The 19,722-nt window shown below is 40.3% G+C and overlaps 1 protein-coding gene across 4 annotated transcripts; it reads right to left on the reverse strand.

The window, feature by feature from the left end:
* Positions 1 to 3,870: 3,870 nt before the first annotated feature.
* On the reverse strand, positions 3,871 to 9,124 carry Zbed5 (zinc finger BED-type containing 5). Of its 4 annotated transcripts, none has more exons than XM_048361220.1 (3): positions 8,944 to 9,124; positions 6,999 to 7,114; positions 3,871 to 6,144 (listed from the first exon to the last, which is right to left on the reverse strand). In XM_048361220.1, the coding sequence occupies exon 3, from the start codon at positions 5,941 to 5,943 to the stop codon at positions 3,937 to 3,939; it is 2,007 nt and encodes a 668-aa protein (XP_048217177.1). In that variant the 5' UTR covers positions 5,944 to 6,144; positions 6,999 to 7,114; positions 8,944 to 9,124; the 3' UTR covers positions 3,871 to 3,936. The 4 variants fall into 4 exon arrangements, with proteins under 4 accessions (XP_048217177.1, XP_048217176.1, XP_048217175.1 ...); XM_048361219.1 differs by having other exon boundaries at positions 3,871 to 6,175; XM_048361218.1 differs by having other exon boundaries at positions 3,871 to 6,235.
* Between the last annotated feature and the right edge of the window lie 10,598 nt (positions 9,125 to 19,722).

Raw genomic sequence — 19,722 nt, forward strand, 5'->3', positions numbered from 1 at the left:
GGGAGATGCCTTCTGAAGTGGCTCATAATGATCTTTGTCTCCTGGTATTTATGCCTTGTGTAATACCCTCCCCCTGAATATGGGCTGGATTCAAGGACTTGCTTTTCATGAATAGAACACATTAAAAGTAATGGAGCCACACTGGTGGGCTAACACCTGTAATCCTAGCTCCATAGGAGGCTGAGATCTGAGGATTGTGGTTCAAAGCCAGCCCATGTAAAAAAGTCCTTGAGACTCTTATCTCCAATAAACTACTCAGAATAGGCCAGAAGTGGACCTAGGGCTCAAGTGGTAGATTGCTGGCCAGGAGCACAAAGAGGCCCAGGGACAGTGCCCAGGCCTTGATTTCAAGCCCCAGGACAGGCAACAAACAACCAAAGTAATGGGATGTCAATTCTAAAACTTGGTTATAAAAACTTAGGTCCAACCAGGCACCGGTGACTCACCCCTGTAATTCTATCTACTCAGGAGGCTGAGATCGGAGGATAGTGGTTCAAAGCCAGCCTGGGCAGGAAAGTTTGTGAGACTCTTAGCTCCAATTAGCCAGCAAAATGCTAGTAGTAGAGCTGTGGCTCAAGTGGTAGAGTACCAACCTCCTAATCATCATCTATAAGATCATTAAGACTATAAAAATTGAGGTATTACACAAATTCAGGTTTAGTACTGTTCTCTGAAACTTTAATGTAAATACATATGGATTATAATGTAAAATGTTTCTTATGGGTTGGAGTCAAAAAGTTTGAAAACTATTTGTCTAATGCTCAATCAACCAAGCATGTATGGGGATGAAAAGACTAAGTAGACCTAACAGAACGTATTTTAGTCTTCCCTTATTTTCTAAATTTCAAAGTATGCCTTTCTTCCAGAAAGGAACTTCATTCCTTCCACTTAGTAAAGTGGATATAATAATGAGAATAGGAGCTGGGAATATGGCCTAATGGCAAGAGTGCTTGCCTCATATACATGAAGCCCTGAGTTCCATTTCTCAGTACCGTATATATATAGAAAAGGCCAGATGTGGCGCTGTGGCTCAAGTGGCAGAGTGCTAGCTTTGAGCAAAAAGAATCCAGGGACAGTGCTCAGGCCCTGAGTCCAATCCCCAGAACTGAAAAAATAATAATAATGAGAATATAATATATGTAGTGTGGATATACTATATATAATGTGGATATAACAATAATGAGACAATTTGTAAATTTTACCACTTGGCTGATAGAATTATGGTGGAAGACTCAATGAAAAAGTCTTTGGTTTAAAAACTGTACACTTCAAATAACTAAGCACCTAATCCTTACTTAAGTTTAAATTTGATCTTATCTGACAAGAACTTTAGAAAACATTCTAGTTCAATTCCTTTAAATAAATAAACTAAGATCTAGAGAGGGGAATGAACTTAATCTTAGGCAGTTAATTAGTTGCAGAACACAATTCCCTTGATGTCCAGAATTTTTTCCATTGTGGTAATCAACAGTGCAGTTATACTAACTTAGGGAAAAAATAAGAAATGCGTAAAACTTTTCCATAGCTAACAAATCCTTTCATAAATTATAGGTAAATTATATTTTGGGAAGTTGATCTACATTTTTAAGGCAAGAGGGAGTTTATTGAAGAAATGCTGTTTTTGAAAAACCTATAAAATACATACGCCTACTGCCTTTTCTGTTTGAGTGAGGTTAAGGATCATAAAGTTAAGCTTACATAATGGTATAGCATGGATTCTATTTCACCTTGCTATTTCACGTGTGTGCGCGCGCGCATGAGTGCCAGTCCTGGTGCTTGAACTCAAGGCCTGGGAAATGTCCCTGAGCTTTTTTTCCCCTCAAGGTTAGTGCTCTGCCACTTGAGCCACAACTCCACTTCTGGCCTTTTGGTGGTTAACTGGAGATAAGTGTCTCATCGACTTTCCTGCCCAGCCTGGCTTTGAACTGTGATCCTCAGAATTGAGCCTCCTGAGTAGCTAAGATTACAGTCATGAACCATTGGCACCCAGCTGATATTTCACTTTTTAAACTAGAAGACTAAGCTCATAGAGCATTTTTATGACTAGAAACGTGCTGACTCTAAGAAGCTACACCATTGTGGCGTACTGAAGTATGTGTACTGGTAGGGCAAGACTGACATCAAACAGTCCTCACTAGGAAACCCAACTGATTTCAATTACTTATGGATTAAAAGTGAATGAAGTGAGTTGGACATAATCAAAACTTTACCGCTTCATGCATACAAAGGAAGGGAAGCTGTCATTTGAGGGTGCCATGAAAATACCATTTAGACTCCAAGTAGCTCTTCTATTAAGGGAAACACAACCCATTTCTTTAAGTTCTTTTTTTGGTGTGAAAGGTCTGTTAGAGACTTCCTTCGATCTCAACATAGGTTTTAATGTTAGTCTCAGGGATGTTGGCTGGCATAAGAATAACCATATGGTTTTCTGAGAAGGCAAGAAAGGGAGGATGACACTGTTGTTACTTTGCTTTGGCTTTTATAGAATAGGAAAGCCATTTTCAAAAAGGCAGTGTTTAAGCATAAAAGAAATCTTCTCTTTGAGATTCAGTCATGGTAACTGTAATAGGGTTAGAGTAATTCGAATTTGCTGTCATCCAATTGGGCAAAGACTCTCTTCAGAGAAAACTTAAATTAGAAGCAAAAAATTGTGGAGTCAAGTTTAACTGGACATGGCTAGACATAGCAGAGGAGATATACAGACACTTATTGCTCATCACTCACTGTTAAGGCACTTATACCCAGGTGTCATTAATTTAGGATAGAGTATATTGACTTTGCAATAGTCTATGTAGGACCTAAGACATTATTCCCCTGCCCCAGTTGAGGGCGGAACTCAGGACCTTGCACTTGCCAGGCAAGTGCTCTTCCACTGAGCTAAATCCCAAGCCCAAGAAATTATTCTTTATACTTCCTCTCCCTCTCCGTAGATCAGTTAAGATCATAGATGCATGCCATCCTCAATGACTTCTGCAGAATGACCACACTGAATTCTACCTAGCAGATGAACTGAGCAAAACAAAAACAAAAATCCCCAAAAGAAGCATTGCATATACAGGACATGATGCCAATCAATAAAGTAGAAGATCCTTATTCAGTATTTTGTTGGTTCCTCTTCACCAACATTTTTTTTTCCCCTTTCTTTTACTGAGCATCTCCTTTATTAGAACCTTCTGCTAGAAAGTGGAGACACAGAGCTGGATAAGATTTGTTAAGAACGTGGTCTAATAACATGGAAGAATTATTAGTCCAAAAGAATTTACAGTTGAGACAGACACCTAAAACGTAACAGTATAAAAGAGGATCAAAACAGAAAATAAACAAAAGTGAAAGCACCTACAATACATTAAGTCAAAGTATTGAAAAGCAAATGGAATTGTCAGAAAGCAAGATGGGGCAAGTCTTCTGAGACCTGAAAGCATGAGACTATAATATGCTTTCAGAATGTCAAGAAGTTTTGTGAGAGTGAGAGAGGGCAAGCATTGCTAGAAATAAGGGCAGGCATGAAATCCTAAAGTGTTAGGGAACTTTATCTCATTGATCACCATTTCCCAGATTATAAGCATGGAACTTTCTGAATGTAAAGAAATACCAAAATAGCATGCTTGAAATTCTGATTTAGTTTTCTTTTTTTTTTTTTTTTGCCAGTCCTGGGCCTTGGACTCAGGGCCTGAGCACTGTCCCTGGCTTCTTTTTGCTCAAGGCTAGCACTCTGCCACTTGAGCCACAGCGCCACTTCTGGCCGTTTTCTGTATATGTGGTGCTCGGGAATCGAACCCAGGGCTTCATGTATATGAGGCAAGCACTCTTGCCACTAGGCCATATTCCCAGCCCCTGATTTAGTTTTCTTAAGATCCCAAATACCAGAAATGAAGTAAAGCATCTTTTATTTTCATCTTACATTTGGTTATCAAGCGACATGCAAAACGTTCAATTTTAATGAGAACAATGTTTTTGTGTCTTTTTATCACATATACGTTTAATATTAGGTGTAATGTTGCTAAGCCTGATTCGCATATGAGGGGCAGCATCAAGTCTTTTCCTGTATTTTGTTTTTGTTGCAGCATAATATGAAAACCCTGTTTCACACAGGTGCATTGTAGCAAAAGGAAGAAGTACACGAACTGCACGTCTTGCAATGTTTGGATATTCTTGAATTAGGCCACTCCAAAAGTCATTTAGTGAAAGTTCACTGAAATTTTGTTTTACTTGAGAATCAGATGTTAAATCAATCAGGCTCTCATAGTCCCGTGCTACTAATGAGGCTGGCTTAACAGTTACTGTAAATGGATTTCTAACCCAAGTGTTACTATCATTTGCTACAGGAAAATATTTTAGAAGGGTACAGCGCAAACCCTTAAGGTGCTGCATAATGGCACTGCAAATATCTTTATCAACTGTAGAATTAATTTCAGTTAAAAAGTCACAGAGTGTAGGAAAACAATCAAAGTTTTCTTCTTCCACAGATGAGGCCCAGAATTCCAATTTTCTTAACAACGAGGACATTTTATCAAACACTGTGAAAACTGTAACATTTTTCCCTTGCATTGATAGATTAACCTCATTTAATTTAGTAAAAATGTCAGCAAGATATGCAAGTCTAAGCAGCCAAGATGAATTTGTTAAGCAATCAGACAGTCGAAAAGCAGAATCCATGAAAACCAAGAGTTCACGCCGAAGCTCAAAAAGTCTTACAAGAACTTTACCTCGGGAAAGCCACCTTACCTCTGTGTTTAGAAGAAGTGCTGTGTGCTGAGCACCCATTTCTTCACATAAAATTTTCAGTAGTCGGGATTGATGTGGTCGAGCTTTAATATAATTGATGATTTGTACTGCTTGATCTAGCACATTTTTTAGAGATGTAGGCATTATTTTAACTGCAAGTGCATGTCGATATAACAGGCAGTGACTACTGGTGCTCTCAGGAGCCACATATTTTATCAAGGAGACAGCCTCAGCAATTTTCCCATCCATTGCCCTAGAAGCATCACTACAAACATCAACACATTTTCCCCATTCAATTTCATGTTTCTGCATAAAACTGTTGATACAATTGAATATTTCTTCACCAGTAGCATTACTTTGCAAAGATTCACATAAGAGTAGGTCTTCCTCAATAGATTTATTAAACCTATAACGAATAAACACAAGTAACACAGCAAGTCCTGAAACATCAGCTGATTCATCTAGTTGCAGTGAAAACCCATCACAAGTTTTCAGTCTACAAACAAGCTCTTCTTCAATGTCAGCGGCTAGATCTTTAATTCGACGTGCAACAGTACTGTTTGAGAGTTGAACAGCGTCTATTTTTTTACTGTACTGTTCATCAAACATCCGCATCACCACGTCTTTTGCACAAGGTTTGATAAGCAACTCTCCAATAGTATGAGCCTCTCCACTCAGGGCTATATGGTAACTTACATTGTATGATGCCTCTGTAGCACTTTCATTATCTGTATTGACAATTTTGGGTATTGGGAGTTTATTATTTTCAGGTGAATCAAGATGCTGTTTGAAAAAGCTTATGTCTTTGTCCTTATATGCCGCATGTTTAGTTTCTAAATGTCTTCGAAGCTTACTAGGGGCTAGGGAACTATTTGATAAAATTTTCTTACATAACACGCACTGTGCATGAGGTGCATCTCTATTTCCAAAGTAAGTAAATCCAAAAGACAAATAACTTTCATCATATTTTCTCCTTTTTGGTTTCTTACTAAATGCTGTTATTTTGTTGGAACTGGACATAAGTTTGACCCTGGAAAGCTCACCTTCTTGTTTTTTAGAAACTGAAGGCTGCAACTGTTCATCTTCACCTTGTAATATTCCGAATTTTTGATTGCTTGATTCAGAGACAATTTGGTAACAAAAAGATTCTACTTCTTGCTTAAGATTTCCTTGTTTTAGCAAAAGATCCATGGGCAATGAGTTTGTAGTACAAAACATGGTTAATTTAATGTAAACATCATAGAAGTGTTGAAATTGTAAGACAGGATACAAAGAAGACGAGAGATGATATATACAGTACTAAATCAGTTAATTTGTAAATGCTGCCTATGCATCAATGCGAAGATGGAACATCACACGTTCACTTATCAGGTGATCCCTCATGCGGCTTCCTGGTGCTCTCAGGTATGGCACACCTTTCTTAAAGGTAGATTATCACATAAACAGAAAGCTATAGAAAAGAGTTTAGTCATCTTAAACTTACATTTAAATAAGCTTCTATCAAAATAACCTACAAAGGAAAACTTGTCAGCATCAATCTTTCAATCAAAACAGTTAAGAGAATAATAATATGCTACAAAAAATATGGGAACCACTGAGCTAAGCAATATCTAAGAGTTGATGAGCCTATTTTTTAATTCTTAGGAATTTATTTCAAGGCAGGGGTTGCAAACATTTTGGAAAGGGTCACGTAGCCAAGTTTTGATTTTGTGGGCTATCTAGTTTCTGTTCAACTACTCAACTCTAGCTGGGGCATGATAGTAGCTCATAAACAGATAAAAGAACAGGCATGGGTGTGTTCCAATAAGTCATCATGACTATAATTTACCAACCCCAAATAATATTTCTTGTAGTGTTTTGGTACTCTGAAGATCATACATCAGGCTATTCCCTGGACTTAAAAATTACATATATGTTTACACGATCCAAATTAAGACTCATTTAAAATAATGTATGTTTTTACTAATTACTTTGCTTCTATTATGCTATAGGTGAAAACTTAATCGTGACCTAAAGGAAAGATAAACTCTCATTTTAATTACTTCTCATGTAATAAAAAGTCATAACAAGAATGATGCAAACTTAAGAGCCTCTAATGAATACTATTTTTTTAAAGTTTGAAGTTAAACTTTGTCTTAAAGCATACAAACTATGTCTACGTAAATACAGCTACTTTTGATTTAAACTTCATAATCTGGCTATCGTTGGCTTTATATTCTCATCATTACATCCTCAAACAAAATAGTTCTAATAGTAGCTAGAGGATAGGATACCTGAAACGAGAGGTATTATCTTCTGCAGTCAGACTTTCCACCTTGGCAGCTTGAAATGCAGACTCTTCAAAAGAATAAAATTAAAGGATGGGGTAGGAAGGAAAGTAACCAAAAGTCTAGAATGAGAAAAATTAAAAGTATACATTTTAACAAGCAGCACTAATTACAAGACAATCACTTATCACATTTTAGACCTAGGAAGTACAACTGTTTCTTCAGCGAAACACAAGATGCCTAGAATTTAGTAAAGTATAAATGCTAGTATTTTCATCCTGCTTAAAATTCTAGCAATTTAACAGCTTTCAAATGCTTCTTCCACTATCTTTATAAAATATATATTTTAGTTGGGAGCCAGTGGCTCATGCCTGAGGATCATGGTTCAAGCCAGCCCAGGCAGGAAAGTCCTGGGGACTTTCCAATTATCTACTCTTCAATTATCTACCAAAAAAGGTGGAAGTGGAGCCGTAGCTCATGTAGTAGAGCAATGGCAAACGTAGAGCATCAGCTTTGAGCAAAAATGCTCAGGGACAGTACTAGGCCCTGAGTTCAGGCCTCAGGACCAGTCCATATATATACGTATATGTGTATGAGTGTGCGTGTAATTTCCCCAAAATGAAATCTAATTTTAAGAAGTACATCTCCATTTCAATGTCTCTAAAACGAAGACCTCTAAAATGGAATTATACACGTGTTAGATTAAAAAAATATTCCTTTGGCCATAACCAGATTTGTCCCCTCAATAACCATTCTCTGTGGCAACTGTTTACTGAGTAATCATTATTTACTCTGTACCAGTAACTACACTCACACAGATTAACTCATCTAATCTTCAGACAAGAACCAGGGGTTATATAAAAAAAACCAAAAAAAAAAAAAAAACAACCAACTCCACTTTAGAGATGATAGCCACCTATTCTTTGAAGTGAGGAATCAAGAACAGAGCTCCAAAAGTTGGGACTGCATGGCCCACGTGCTATATTACTTGTGCGTTTGCCACTGGGTGTTGGGGGAGGGGGAGCGGGGGAGGGGAACCAATCTGGTACCAGGAATTGGGCTGGGCTGAGCTCTGGATTGACAATACAAATACCAGAAAAGCCAACTGGAAGCAAGCAGCAGGAAACCTATGGGGGTGGGGGGGGGGGGAAATGGACAGAACAGTAGGTTTTTCTTCCACAGTCCCAATTTAGATTTGGATAGCAAAGCCAACAAACGAAAAAACTTCGTGGAGTCTCTGGTCCACCTAAAAAGATTAGGATCCTCCTGAGGTCTTGGTGTCAGCAGGTAGAGAAAATAGGGGGAGGCTATTTTCAAAACGGGGGTGGGGTGGGGTGGGTGGGGGCGAGGAGGGGCTCCATCCCCACTTCTAGGGCGCTTCTCCTAAATCTCCCCGGGCAAAGAATCTGTGCTCCCTCCTTTTCTAAGGGAACACCGCCCGCGGTTCCCGTCTCCAGTTCTGGCTACCCAAAAGTGACAGGTAACGCGATCCCTCTCCCCTCCGCCCTCAGGCGGTGCCAGGAGGGTAGGGTCGCGCGGTGCCGGCCAGTCCCAGAGGCCAAGGCCGGTGGGTGAGGACAGCCCATCGGGCCACGAAATGCAGGTCCGCGCGCCCCACTGGACGCGCGGCCCGCGCCGGCCGGCCAGCCCCCGGCTCCGCCCCGGCACAGGTGCGCGCCGCCCGCAGGCCGCCGCGGCCCGGGCTGGCTTCCGGTCCCAGCCCGCCCCCGCCTCGGGGCTCCCGGACTGACGTCTCTGCTAACCACCCGGAGATCCTCCGAGCACCCCACACCTCCTTCCCTACTTCATCGGCGCTGGAGGACGGCCGCGGCCGCGACTGGGCCGCCCGGCGGCGCCGCGGGCCCCAGCTGAGGCGGCGCCCGCCATTTTAGACGGTGCTAAAGGCAGCGGCCATTTCAAGAGCGAACCGCTTTAAGCCGCTGCTCCTCACCTTCACCGAGGCCTGAACGGGGGTCTAGAGCCAGTCGTCGCGGACTGGAGGGGGTGGGAGGGGAGAACGGAGAGAGGGACGAAGGACGAGACAGGGAGGGAGAACGTGGGGGGGAGGGGTCGGGGGACGCTGTCAGCTCAGTGGACGCCGCCCAGGCCACCTCCATAGACAGCCGGGTCGCTGCCAGCGCGCTCCAGGTCCGAAGATAAATTTAGCACTCAGGAGCAGCCGAACTTGACAGTCACCGGGAATGACACCGCCGCGGCCCAATCAGCACCGGAGATGCTCCCCGCCGCCAATCCGCGTTGAGAAGTGGGGCGGGATCCAAGGAAAGCTCAACACTAGGTTGAGGCGCCGCGGCCTCTCGGCACGGGGGCATGAGCGCGGTGTGATTGTTCCCAAGCTTCCTCGAACCGCTTTCGGTCCAGGAAATAGTTTCGAATGTAGATTCCTGGGTACGGCCAGAGAGGTTAAGCGATCCTGTCCGACCCGGGTGGTCTCCAACTTTGATCATTAGCGCTGGGTTTGCGGGGGTTGCGGGGATTGGTGTGGATCGGCCTGGGGCCGAGCGGTGTGTGAGTGTGCGCGCGCGCGGAGCCCTGTAGTCTTGGCTCTGAGCCTTTGCGACCTCTTTGTTACTCGAGGTCGCTCCCCGGGCCGGGGGAAGGACTGAGGGGAGGGAGGTGACCCCGCCAGGCCTTCCAGGTGGCCCCCTGTACAAGCTCGGGGAGTAAGGAGTCATGCAATACTCTATCCTTCCCTCCCTCCCCCTCCCCCTTCATCTAGCATTTGGTGTTTTAAGCCATTGTTCTGCACCCTCTTTTCAAGAACAGCACTGCCGAAGCAGAAGTTTGGAGGCCCTGTACTTCCATTTCGTGTCAGATCCGTGCACACCACAAGCCTTCTTTCCAAATTGACATCTTGAACTAAATTAATTTGGGGGGTATTAAAGACTGTCTCGTTTACCCTTATGGGGCTACGTGGAAAATACTGGAGATTGGATGTTTTTCGGTGACTGCACCGACGACAGAAAATACACAAATTAGGGTCAAAAGTAAGGGTAGCTTATAAATATGCTTTTTCAATATGTGATCCCATAGCTTAGGTTGAAAGTTGCCCAACCTTTAATCCAATTTTCAAAACAGATTGAATTTGTCTAGCTCCAGCTAGATGATTTGAGGTTGATAGTTTATATTTTTATCCTTTATATTTTAGGAAAACTTTTTACATAGAGGCCCCTTATGTAATCTTTGCATATCTGCTTTGTATCTTCCTTAATTGGTAAAACTCAAAACATTAAGCTGATTGAAAGAATAGTGTTTAGAGCTAGGACTTAGGTTCCCCAAATCTGGAGTCCCATACCCAAGGTTCTTGAATCAAGGACTTTTTCTGTAATTGCTTTGTCAAATTGTAAAGTGCTGGATGTAGGTTGGTTTGCTCTTGTAATCTAGTTACTCAGGAGGCTGACATCTTAGTATCTCTGTTCATAGCCAGTCCTGGTAGGAAAAGTTCAATGAGACTCTTACCTCTAATTTACCAGCAAAATGCTGTAAGTGGAGCTGTGGCTCAAGTGTTAGAGCATTACTCTTAATTTTTTTTTTTTAATCGTTTTATAAAGGTGATCCACAGAGGGTTACGGTGACATAAGCCAAGTAAAGAGTACATTTCTTTTTGGACAAGGTCACCCCTTCCTAAGCTCTCTCTGTTTTCCCCTCCCGGTCCCACCCACAAGTTGTATAGCTCATTTTCAGCATAGTGTCTAGTGAGTACCACAGCAGCATTTGTTTACCCTTTATCCCTCCATTTCTGTGCCTCCCCTTATACTCCCAAACACATGTAAATGAACAAGCAAGACCAAAGGAAAAGAAAACAAAAACAGCAACAAAGAAAAAATAAACCTCCTGTTTCCATTTCCACATAAACCTCTTGTTTCCATACCACATTTTTTGGGTCCACTAATCTATTGCAGCTCTCAGGAGCTAAACATTGACATGACAAACTGGTTACATTTTAAGCAACCAGAAGTAATATGACTGTAGCAGTCACTTAGAAGGAACATTTCTTGAGCCTAGTCTAGGGGACATGTGAGAATTATGAAAGGAATGAACATTAGAAAAATTAGCCAAAACTAAGATACTTTTATAGTCCTGGGACTTGAACTCAGGGCCACAGTGCTGTCCCTGAACTTTTTTGCTCAAGAGTAGCACTCTGAGGAACCCTATTGTTGGTGGGAATGTAAACTAGTAAAACCACTCTGGGCAATAGTCTGGAGGTTCCTCAAAAAAGTGAACATAGATTTCCCAATGACCCAGCCCTAACACTCCTGGGCATCTACCTAATAAAACGCAAGCCAGGATACCATAAAGACACCTGTACATCCATGTTCGTTGATGCACTATTCAAAATAGGGAAGAGAAGGAATTATTATGACAAACATCCAAGAAATCCAACTGCCCACCTTTTAACCCAACTCTGACTGTTGTTTAGGCAATTGGTAATTTTTTCTTTTAGTAATACTCTGTTTTGAACTCAAGGCCATACACTTGTAATTATAAATAGGAGACACTTGACAGATAATTTTCACATCCTCTTGTTCTAGACTGTACAGATGAGAACCATTAGCTTAGAAAACTCAAGCTGGATAATGTATGGTGGCTCATGACTATAATTGTATCAATTCAGGATTCTGATATCTGAGGATCACAGCTCAAAGCAAGCCCACACATAAGTCTGTGAGTCTTTTATTTCCAATTAATCAACAAAAAGCTGGAAGTGGAGGTATGGCTCAAGTGGTAAAGTACAGTGCCAGCCTGAGTGAAAAAGCCAAAGAAGAGCATGAGGCCCTGTGTTCAAGCCCCAAGAGTGGCACACCACAAACACACACACACACACACACACACACACACTATTGGGCCCCAAACTTAGAGGCTTGAATATAGCAAGTCAATTTTTGTTTTGTATTTTTGGGGAAGGGGTAGGACATATTCTTGTATGAAGAGCTTCAATTTCATAAGCGCTTCAATTTCATATAATAATAGTAGTTTATCTGGAAAAATTATAGTTCTCTTTTTTTTTTTTGTTGGTCATGGGGGCTTGAACTCGGCCTGGGTGCTATCCCTGAGCTCATCAGCTCAAGGCTAGTGCTCTACCACTTGAGATGCAGCACCACTTTCCAGTTTTCTGGTGGTTAATTGGAAATAAGAGTCTCATGAACTTTCTTGCCTGGGCTGGCTTTGAACTGTGATCCTCAGATCTCAGCCTCCTGAGTAGCTAGGATTATAGGCGTGAGCCACCAGTACCCAGCTATAGTTTTCCTCTTACATGAACTTTTTTTTTTTTTTTGTCAGTTATGGGGCTTGAACACAGGGCCTAGGTGCTGTTGCTAAGCTCTTTTTGCCCAAGGCTAGCACTCTACCACTTGAGCTACAGCATTACTTCCAGTTTTCTGGTGGTTAATTGGAAATAAGAGTCCTATGGACTTTCTTGCCCAGGCTGGCTTTGGATCTCAGGTCTCAGCCTCTTGAGCAGCTAGGATTACAGGTGTGAGCCACCAGTGCTTGGCGTGAACTTTTTTTTTCTTTACTTCATTGTTTTATTAATTTTTTTTTTTTTTTTTTTTTTTTTTTTTTTTGGCCAGTCCTGGGCCTTGGACTCAGGGCCTGAGCACTGTCCCTGGCTTCCTTTTGCTCAAGGCTAGCACTCTGCCACTTGAGCCACAGCGCCACTTCTGGCCGTTTTCTGTATATGTGGTGCTGGGGAATCGAACCCAGGGCCTCATGTATACGAGGCAGGCTCTCTTGCCACTAGGCCATATCCCCATCCCCTTATTAAATTTTTTTGTTTGTTAGGCACTGGTGGCTCATCTGTATAGGTAAGCAGGGAAGTTTTATTTTTTTTCTCTTATTTAGCATAGGGGATTTTATTTGATGTTTTAAGTCCTCTATAATTTAACATTTCAGTCTCTACTCTGTCATAACCCAATACAGTGGATCATAGTAGGACAAGCAGACTGAAACAAAATGCATCTAAAGGCATCTCCTTGTCTTCAAATGGTGAATAACAGACTCAAAGCTTCCTAAAATCATTGTGGGAACTGGATAGGACACAGTTGGAAGATACTTAAGAAGGACACAGGGTCTTGATGTTTCTTTCCTTCTCAGTATCACTTTAAAAGCTAACGCCAGGAACTAATTGCATTCTCATTTGCAAATGAGGAAAGTGAGATTTAGGCAAGTCGAAAGTTACACGTGGTCACATATATAATTACTGGAAGAGGCAATGCTCAGGCCAGTTTTCCTGATTCAGATCAGTGTCTTTTATGCTTCACTTTCTTAAGAGAATTTTCAGAATTAGGACAATACAGTCATAGAGCCCTCCTGCTAAGTTTTTGATGTTAAACTAAATGAAATGATGAGAGCTGCCATTTGGAAAGACACTATGCTATTCCAGAGTCATCTCTAATAGAAGGTGCAAACTCATGTTACTCTATTGACTTTTTGGGAAGGTTAATGGTAGTCTTTTAAAAGCCACCCCTTTAAAAAGAATGCTAGGCATAGGCAATTTTTAAAGCCAAAGTGAAGGTTTGCAAGTCATTTAAACACTCAATTACTTGAGGAGAGACTGAAATGCCAGGAGATAGGGTTATTTATAGTACTGCGCCAAGAGCTAGTGTATATATTTATTTGCACAAGAGTGGAATCCTGGCTCTGGATCATTTCCTGACTTGTTTTAGAATCTGGGCAAGTCGTTTATTATGTCTGTGTTTTTTGGAATTATAGTCTTGCCTCAAAGATGTGATCTGTGAAGAAATGGACTTCTCCTGTAAATCTTGTTTAAATTTATCTGATGAAAGGCATATCAGTGTTGATAGTCATAAAATGTAAGGATGCTGACAGTGAGGAGTATAATAACACCAATGCCTTGAATATATATATAGAATACAATTGCTCTGAGGAGCTTTGAGTGCTTCTCAGGCAGCATGTGTTCTGCAATAAAAGGAACTACAAACATTTCACAAGGAATTATACTTGCCTGGGAATGTGGCCTAGTGGTAGACTGCTTGCCAAGTATGCATGAAGCCCTGTGTTTGATTCATCAGTACCACATAGACAGAAAAGGACATAAGTGGCGCTGTGGCTCAAGTGGTAGCCTGCTAGACTTGAGCAAAAGAAGCTCAGGGACAGTGCCCAGTCCTTAGTTCAAGCCCCAGGACTGACAAAAAAAAAAAAAAAGTAAAGAAAAGAAGGAATCATACTTACATTGTAAGTTTAAGTGTAGAATTTGGAGGCAAAAAATCCCTCATTCCATTCCCTCTACTTCCATTTCCCTCATTATGAAAGGTAATCACAATTAATAGCTTTTTGTACATCCATATATATATGTGTTCATACAAATGTATGTAACATATATATGAACATATAATTATTCAGCGACACACTTTGGCCTTTAATATGGCTTGAAGAAATTTCCATGAGAGCACAGGAAATTCTCTTTTTGTTGGTCATAGGACTTGAACTCAGGGCCTGAGTGCTGTCCCAGAGCTTTTTTGCTCAGGGGCTAATTCTTCTACCACTTTGAGCCACAGCATTATTTCTGGTTTTTCTGGTGGTTAATTAGAGACAAGAATCTCCTGAACTTTCCTGCCCAGGCTGGCAATTGAACTTGTGCAATCCTCTGATCTTAGCCTCCTGAGTAGCTAGGATTACAGGCCACTGGTACCTGGCAAATCTGTTTTTCTGAACAGATACAAAGCTTTATGCTGATTTAGTTGATTGTTTCCTTATAAGAAGTCTTTTTTTCATATTTACCTTATTTTTTAATTATTATTTTCAAACTGATGTACAGAGAGGTTACAGTTTCATACATTAGGCATTGGATACATTTCTTTTACTGTTTGTTACCTCCTCCCTCATTCCCCCCTCCCCCCTCCCCCTTTCCCTCCCCCCCCAAGAGTTGTTCAGTTCATTTACACCCAACAGTTTTGCAAGTATTGCTTTTGTAGTCATTTGTCTTTTTTACCCTGTGTCTCTCGATTTTAGTATTCCCTTTCAGTTTCCTAGTTCTAATACCAGTATACATGGTTTCCAATGTACTCAGATGTACCTGGCAAATCTGTTTTTCTGAACAGACACAAAGCTTTCTGCTGATTTAGTTGATTGTTTCCTTACAAGAAGTCTTTTTTTTTTTTAAACTTACTGTAAAGGTGATGTACAGAGTGGTTACAGTTATATAAGTCAGATTAAAAAGTACATTTCTTTTTGAACAATGTCACCTCTTCCCTTGCTCTCTCTCAGTTTTTCCCTCCAGTTCCCCATCCATAAGTTGTATAGTTTATTTTCAACATAGTATCTGAGTATCACTGCTGCATTTGTTTACCCTCTGACTCGCCATTTCTGTTCCTCTCCTTACCCTCCCAAAGACAGATAAATAAACACATGAGACAAAAGGAAAAGAAAGTAAAAACAACTAAGATAAAGAAAATTCCTATGAGAAGTCTTTGAAGTTGTTTTTAGTGTTGAAAGATTAGAACTTTTTTTTTGGTTGGTTATGGGACTTGAACTCTGGGCCTGGGCGCTGTCCCTGAGCTCTTCAGCTCAAGGCTAGCACTCTACCACTTAAGCCATAGCGCCACTTTCCAGTTTTCTGGTGGTTAATTGGAAATAAGAGTCTCACAGACTTCCCTGCCTGGGCTGGCTTTGAACCGCAATCCTCAGATCTCAGCCTCCTGAGTAGCTAAGATTACAGATGTGAGCCACTGGCTCCTGGCTAGAACTTAAAAAAAAATTTATTTTAGAACACATGCTTTATGGAAAGTACTCCAAGCTTCTTAGAGAATTGTATTGCATATATTCAATGTACTGGTGTTACTTCTCACTGTCAGCATTCTTATCCTTTACACTACTATAATAATTGTATCATTTATACTACTATAATAAATGTCACATATTCATCTTTGTGCATCTGTGTGTCTACTGTGTGTCTATGGACTAGAGTTCTCACATTGATTCAGTGCCTTAAATATTAAGGCTTAAAGGCTGTATATGAAATTCTACCCCAAATTCTACCTCCAAATTACAAAGCCTTTTATAAATAGATTATAAGGTACAAGAGTACTCATCTATCTACTATGCCAATATTGTTTGGTGTATATTCAGTCTTTCTAAATTTTGCAGCTTGATGGAAAATGAATTTTAATTTGTATCTCCTTGGTTACCAATGAGGTTGGTAGTCTGGTTGGGCTTATCAACTATTCACAGCTATTCTCCCATGAATTGCTGTTTAGAGGTTTTTTTCCAATTTCCCACTTGAGTGGTTTTCTCTTCTTCCTAGTTTTAAAATCTCTTAAAATACAATAATTATACACGTGGTGTTAGGTATGTTTCTTCTGGCTTGATGTTTATATTTCAAAACATGATTTTTTTTCTTTTTGTGAAGGAAATTATTCAATGTGTATGAAATCCATCTTTTTATTTGTATTTTCTGGGATTTGTGTTTTAAGAAGGAAATTCTTCCATCTACCATAGATTATAAAAGTGTTAGAATATTTTAAAAATTATTTCTAAAAACATCCTTACTGCCCTTTAATCCTTGTGGGGTATATTATTCTGAATAGGTTTGCGAAAGGGATCCATTAAAAAAATTCTCATGGGGCTGGAAATGTGGCTTAGTGGTAGAGTGCTTGCCTAGCATGCATGAAGCCCTGGGTTCGATTCCTCAGTACCACGTAAACAGAAAAAGCCAGAAGGAGCTCTGTGGCTCAAGTGCTAGCTTTGAGCAAAAGAAGCTCAAGGACAGTGACTAGGCCTTGAGTCCAAGCCCCAGGACTGGGGGAAAAAAATCCCAAGCATTTAACCAGTTGTTTCAATTCATAAGCTAACTAGTTCATTTTCATCTCATTGGAATTGAAATGTCATCTTTCAAACAGAAACATTCACAATTTTTTAAAAATCCAACATACTTTTGGACAAATTACCATAAATAAAAACACATTTTTAAACAGGAAGAAAGGAGGAAGAATATCATCCCAGAATCCAGGACAATGCTTGGAGCTAGATAAGCTCAGTAATATAGCTCAGTAATATAGAAAATGTTCACATCTCTCTGTTTCTTCACTTCAGAAGAGAATCTCATAGTAAAAGGGCATCCTTTCAATGGTAACAGCAAGACAGAAAATTCATTCGTTAAATGTCACTTTTTCTTTCATTCACAAAGAATTTTTTTTTTCATTCAATGACCCTCCCAGGGGCAAGATGTGCACAGATCGGGTGAGCGGAGAGCAGTAGGTGGGTCCTCTGTTCACCTGTCAGTAGACAGCCTGGGAGCTGGTCCTTGTACGCCTGGCTTCTAACAACACTGCCTTCGATGTTGCCCTGTTGCTGGGCAGGACACCAACTCTCAGCAATCACAATTCTTGAGTCTATTTTCTAGATAGTTATTTGCCTATTCTTACATTAATACTACATCATTTTTATTTTATTGTATTTCTTTTGCAGCTGTACAGTCTATATTTATTTATTTTTCTTTTGTCAGTCATGAGGCTTGAACTCAGGGCCTGGGACCTATCCTTGAACTCTTTCATTCAAATCTATCACTCTACTACTTCAAGCCACAGTTCCGCTTTCAGCTTTCTGGTGGTAAATTGGGGATAAGAGTCTCACAGACTTTTCCTGCCCTGGCTGGCTTCAAACTATAATTACAGATCTCAGCCTCCTGAGTAGCTACTACTACAGGTGTGAGCTACCAGCGGGGTGCCCAGTCTGTCTATCATGATTTTGATATAGAAAGTTCTTCATTATTTTCTCCTCTCACCACCAAAAAAAAAAAAAATCAAGACTAAATCTTCAGTAATATTTAAATAAGCTTTTCAAGTTTTATACATACGAATGTTGGGATTTTGGTTGAGAAATACAAATTAAATATTGGAAATTTGGTATTTTTATAATACTGAGTCTTTTTTTTCTGTAGCTTCATATGACTTTCTATTTGCTTAGGTCTTTTTTCAACATATTTAGTAGATGCTATGTATATTTCTTTATGTAAATACTAATGTTGTTACAAAGCTAATTGGTATCTGTAGTTATGGTTGTTCTCTTCTTTCTTCTTCTTCCTTTTTTTTTTTCCCCAGTCCTGAGGCTTGAAATCCCTGGCTTCTTTTTCCTTAAGGCTAGCACTCTACCACTTGAGCCACAGTGTCACTTCTGGCTTTTTGCATGTATGTGGTGCTGAGGAATTAAACCTAAAGCTTCATGTATTCAGGGCAAGCACTTTACCACTAGGCCATATTCCCAGCCCCTATGGCTGCTCTTATAAATAGATCCTTTTCAATCTATTTTTGAGTGATTATTAGTAGGAGAATTATTATTTTTGTTTATATTTTGGTATATTTATTGTCTTTTATTTTCTTTCCAATATGGGAGATTTCAAATATATACAAACTAAACTGAATAATTGCAAACCTCCATATCTCTCTCTGCTTTTAAAGTTTAGTATTCTTTTATCATTCTCTTTCCACTCTCAAAACTGATTGCTCTTATTATTTTTTCTTGGTACCAGTCCTGGGGCTTGAACTCAGCGTTTGGGTGCTGTTCCTGACTTTTTGTACTTAATACTAGTGCTCTACCACTTGAGCCACAGCTCCTCTTTCAGCTTTTTGCTGGTTACTTGGAGATAGGTGTCTCATGGACTTTGCTGCCCAGCCTGTCTTTGAACAACGACTGATCCTCAAATCTCAGCTTCCTGAGTAGCTAGTTTATAGAAGTGGGCCATCAGGGCTTAGCTGCTGTTACTTTTTTTTCCCTTTGATATTAAGAAATGCGAAATCACTGATTATTGTAAATCATTGATAATTGTCAATTCACAAGCTATCGTAAGAAATAACACATAGACATCTCCTGGACCACTTTTCCCTGATAGTAACAGTATGGGGATTTGACATTGATCAAACCAAAATAAAGAACATTTCTACACCCACAGTGACGCCTTACCTTTCATAGTTCTTGTTGTTTTGTTTTGGTTTTTTTTTTGCCAGTCCTGGGCCTTGGACTCGGGGCCTGAGCACTGTCCCTGGCTTCTTTTTGCTCAAGGCTAGCACTCTGCCACTTGAGCCACAGTGCCACTTCTGGCCATTTTCTATATATGTGGTGCTGGGGAATCGAACCCAGGGCTTCATGTATACAAAACCAGCGCTCTTGCCACTAGGCCATATTCCCAGCCCACCTTTCATAGTTTTTTTTGTCTTATTTCTGTTCCCCTCCCACCTGGGCAACCACTAATCTAGTCTCCATTTCTGTGATTCTGTCATTTCACGAATGTTATATATAAAGTGAACCTTTTTTCACTAGGTATAATTCTTGAAGATTAACTCAGATCATGTTTATTTTTTTTAATTGCAGAGCAGTGTTTCATGGTATTTGTATATCACAGTTTGTTTAGCCATTTACCTGCTAAAGGAATTTTGGGTATTTCCTGTTTGAGGCTATTAAAACAAATAGGTATACATATCTGTGTAGTTTTGGGTGTGTATGTGTGTGTGTATGTGTGTGTGAATATAACTTTTCATTTTTCTAGGGTAAATGCCTAAGACTGTAATTGTAGGTATATATACAATATATGCTAATTACATGTTAGTTTTCAAAGAAATTGCCAAAGTATGCCAGTTTGGTTGTGCCATTTTTTAAATTTGTTTTATTTTTGTTGCCAGTCCTGGGCTGTGGACTCAGGGCCTGAGCACTGTCCCTGGCTTCTTTTTGCTCAAGGCTAGCACTCTACCTCTTGAGCCAC

This window comes from Perognathus longimembris, chromosome 13 (assembly GCF_023159225.1).
Source record: "Perognathus longimembris pacificus isolate PPM17 chromosome 13, ASM2315922v1, whole genome shotgun sequence".
Lineage (NCBI taxonomy): Eukaryota > Metazoa > Chordata > Mammalia > Rodentia > Heteromyidae > Perognathus > Perognathus longimembris.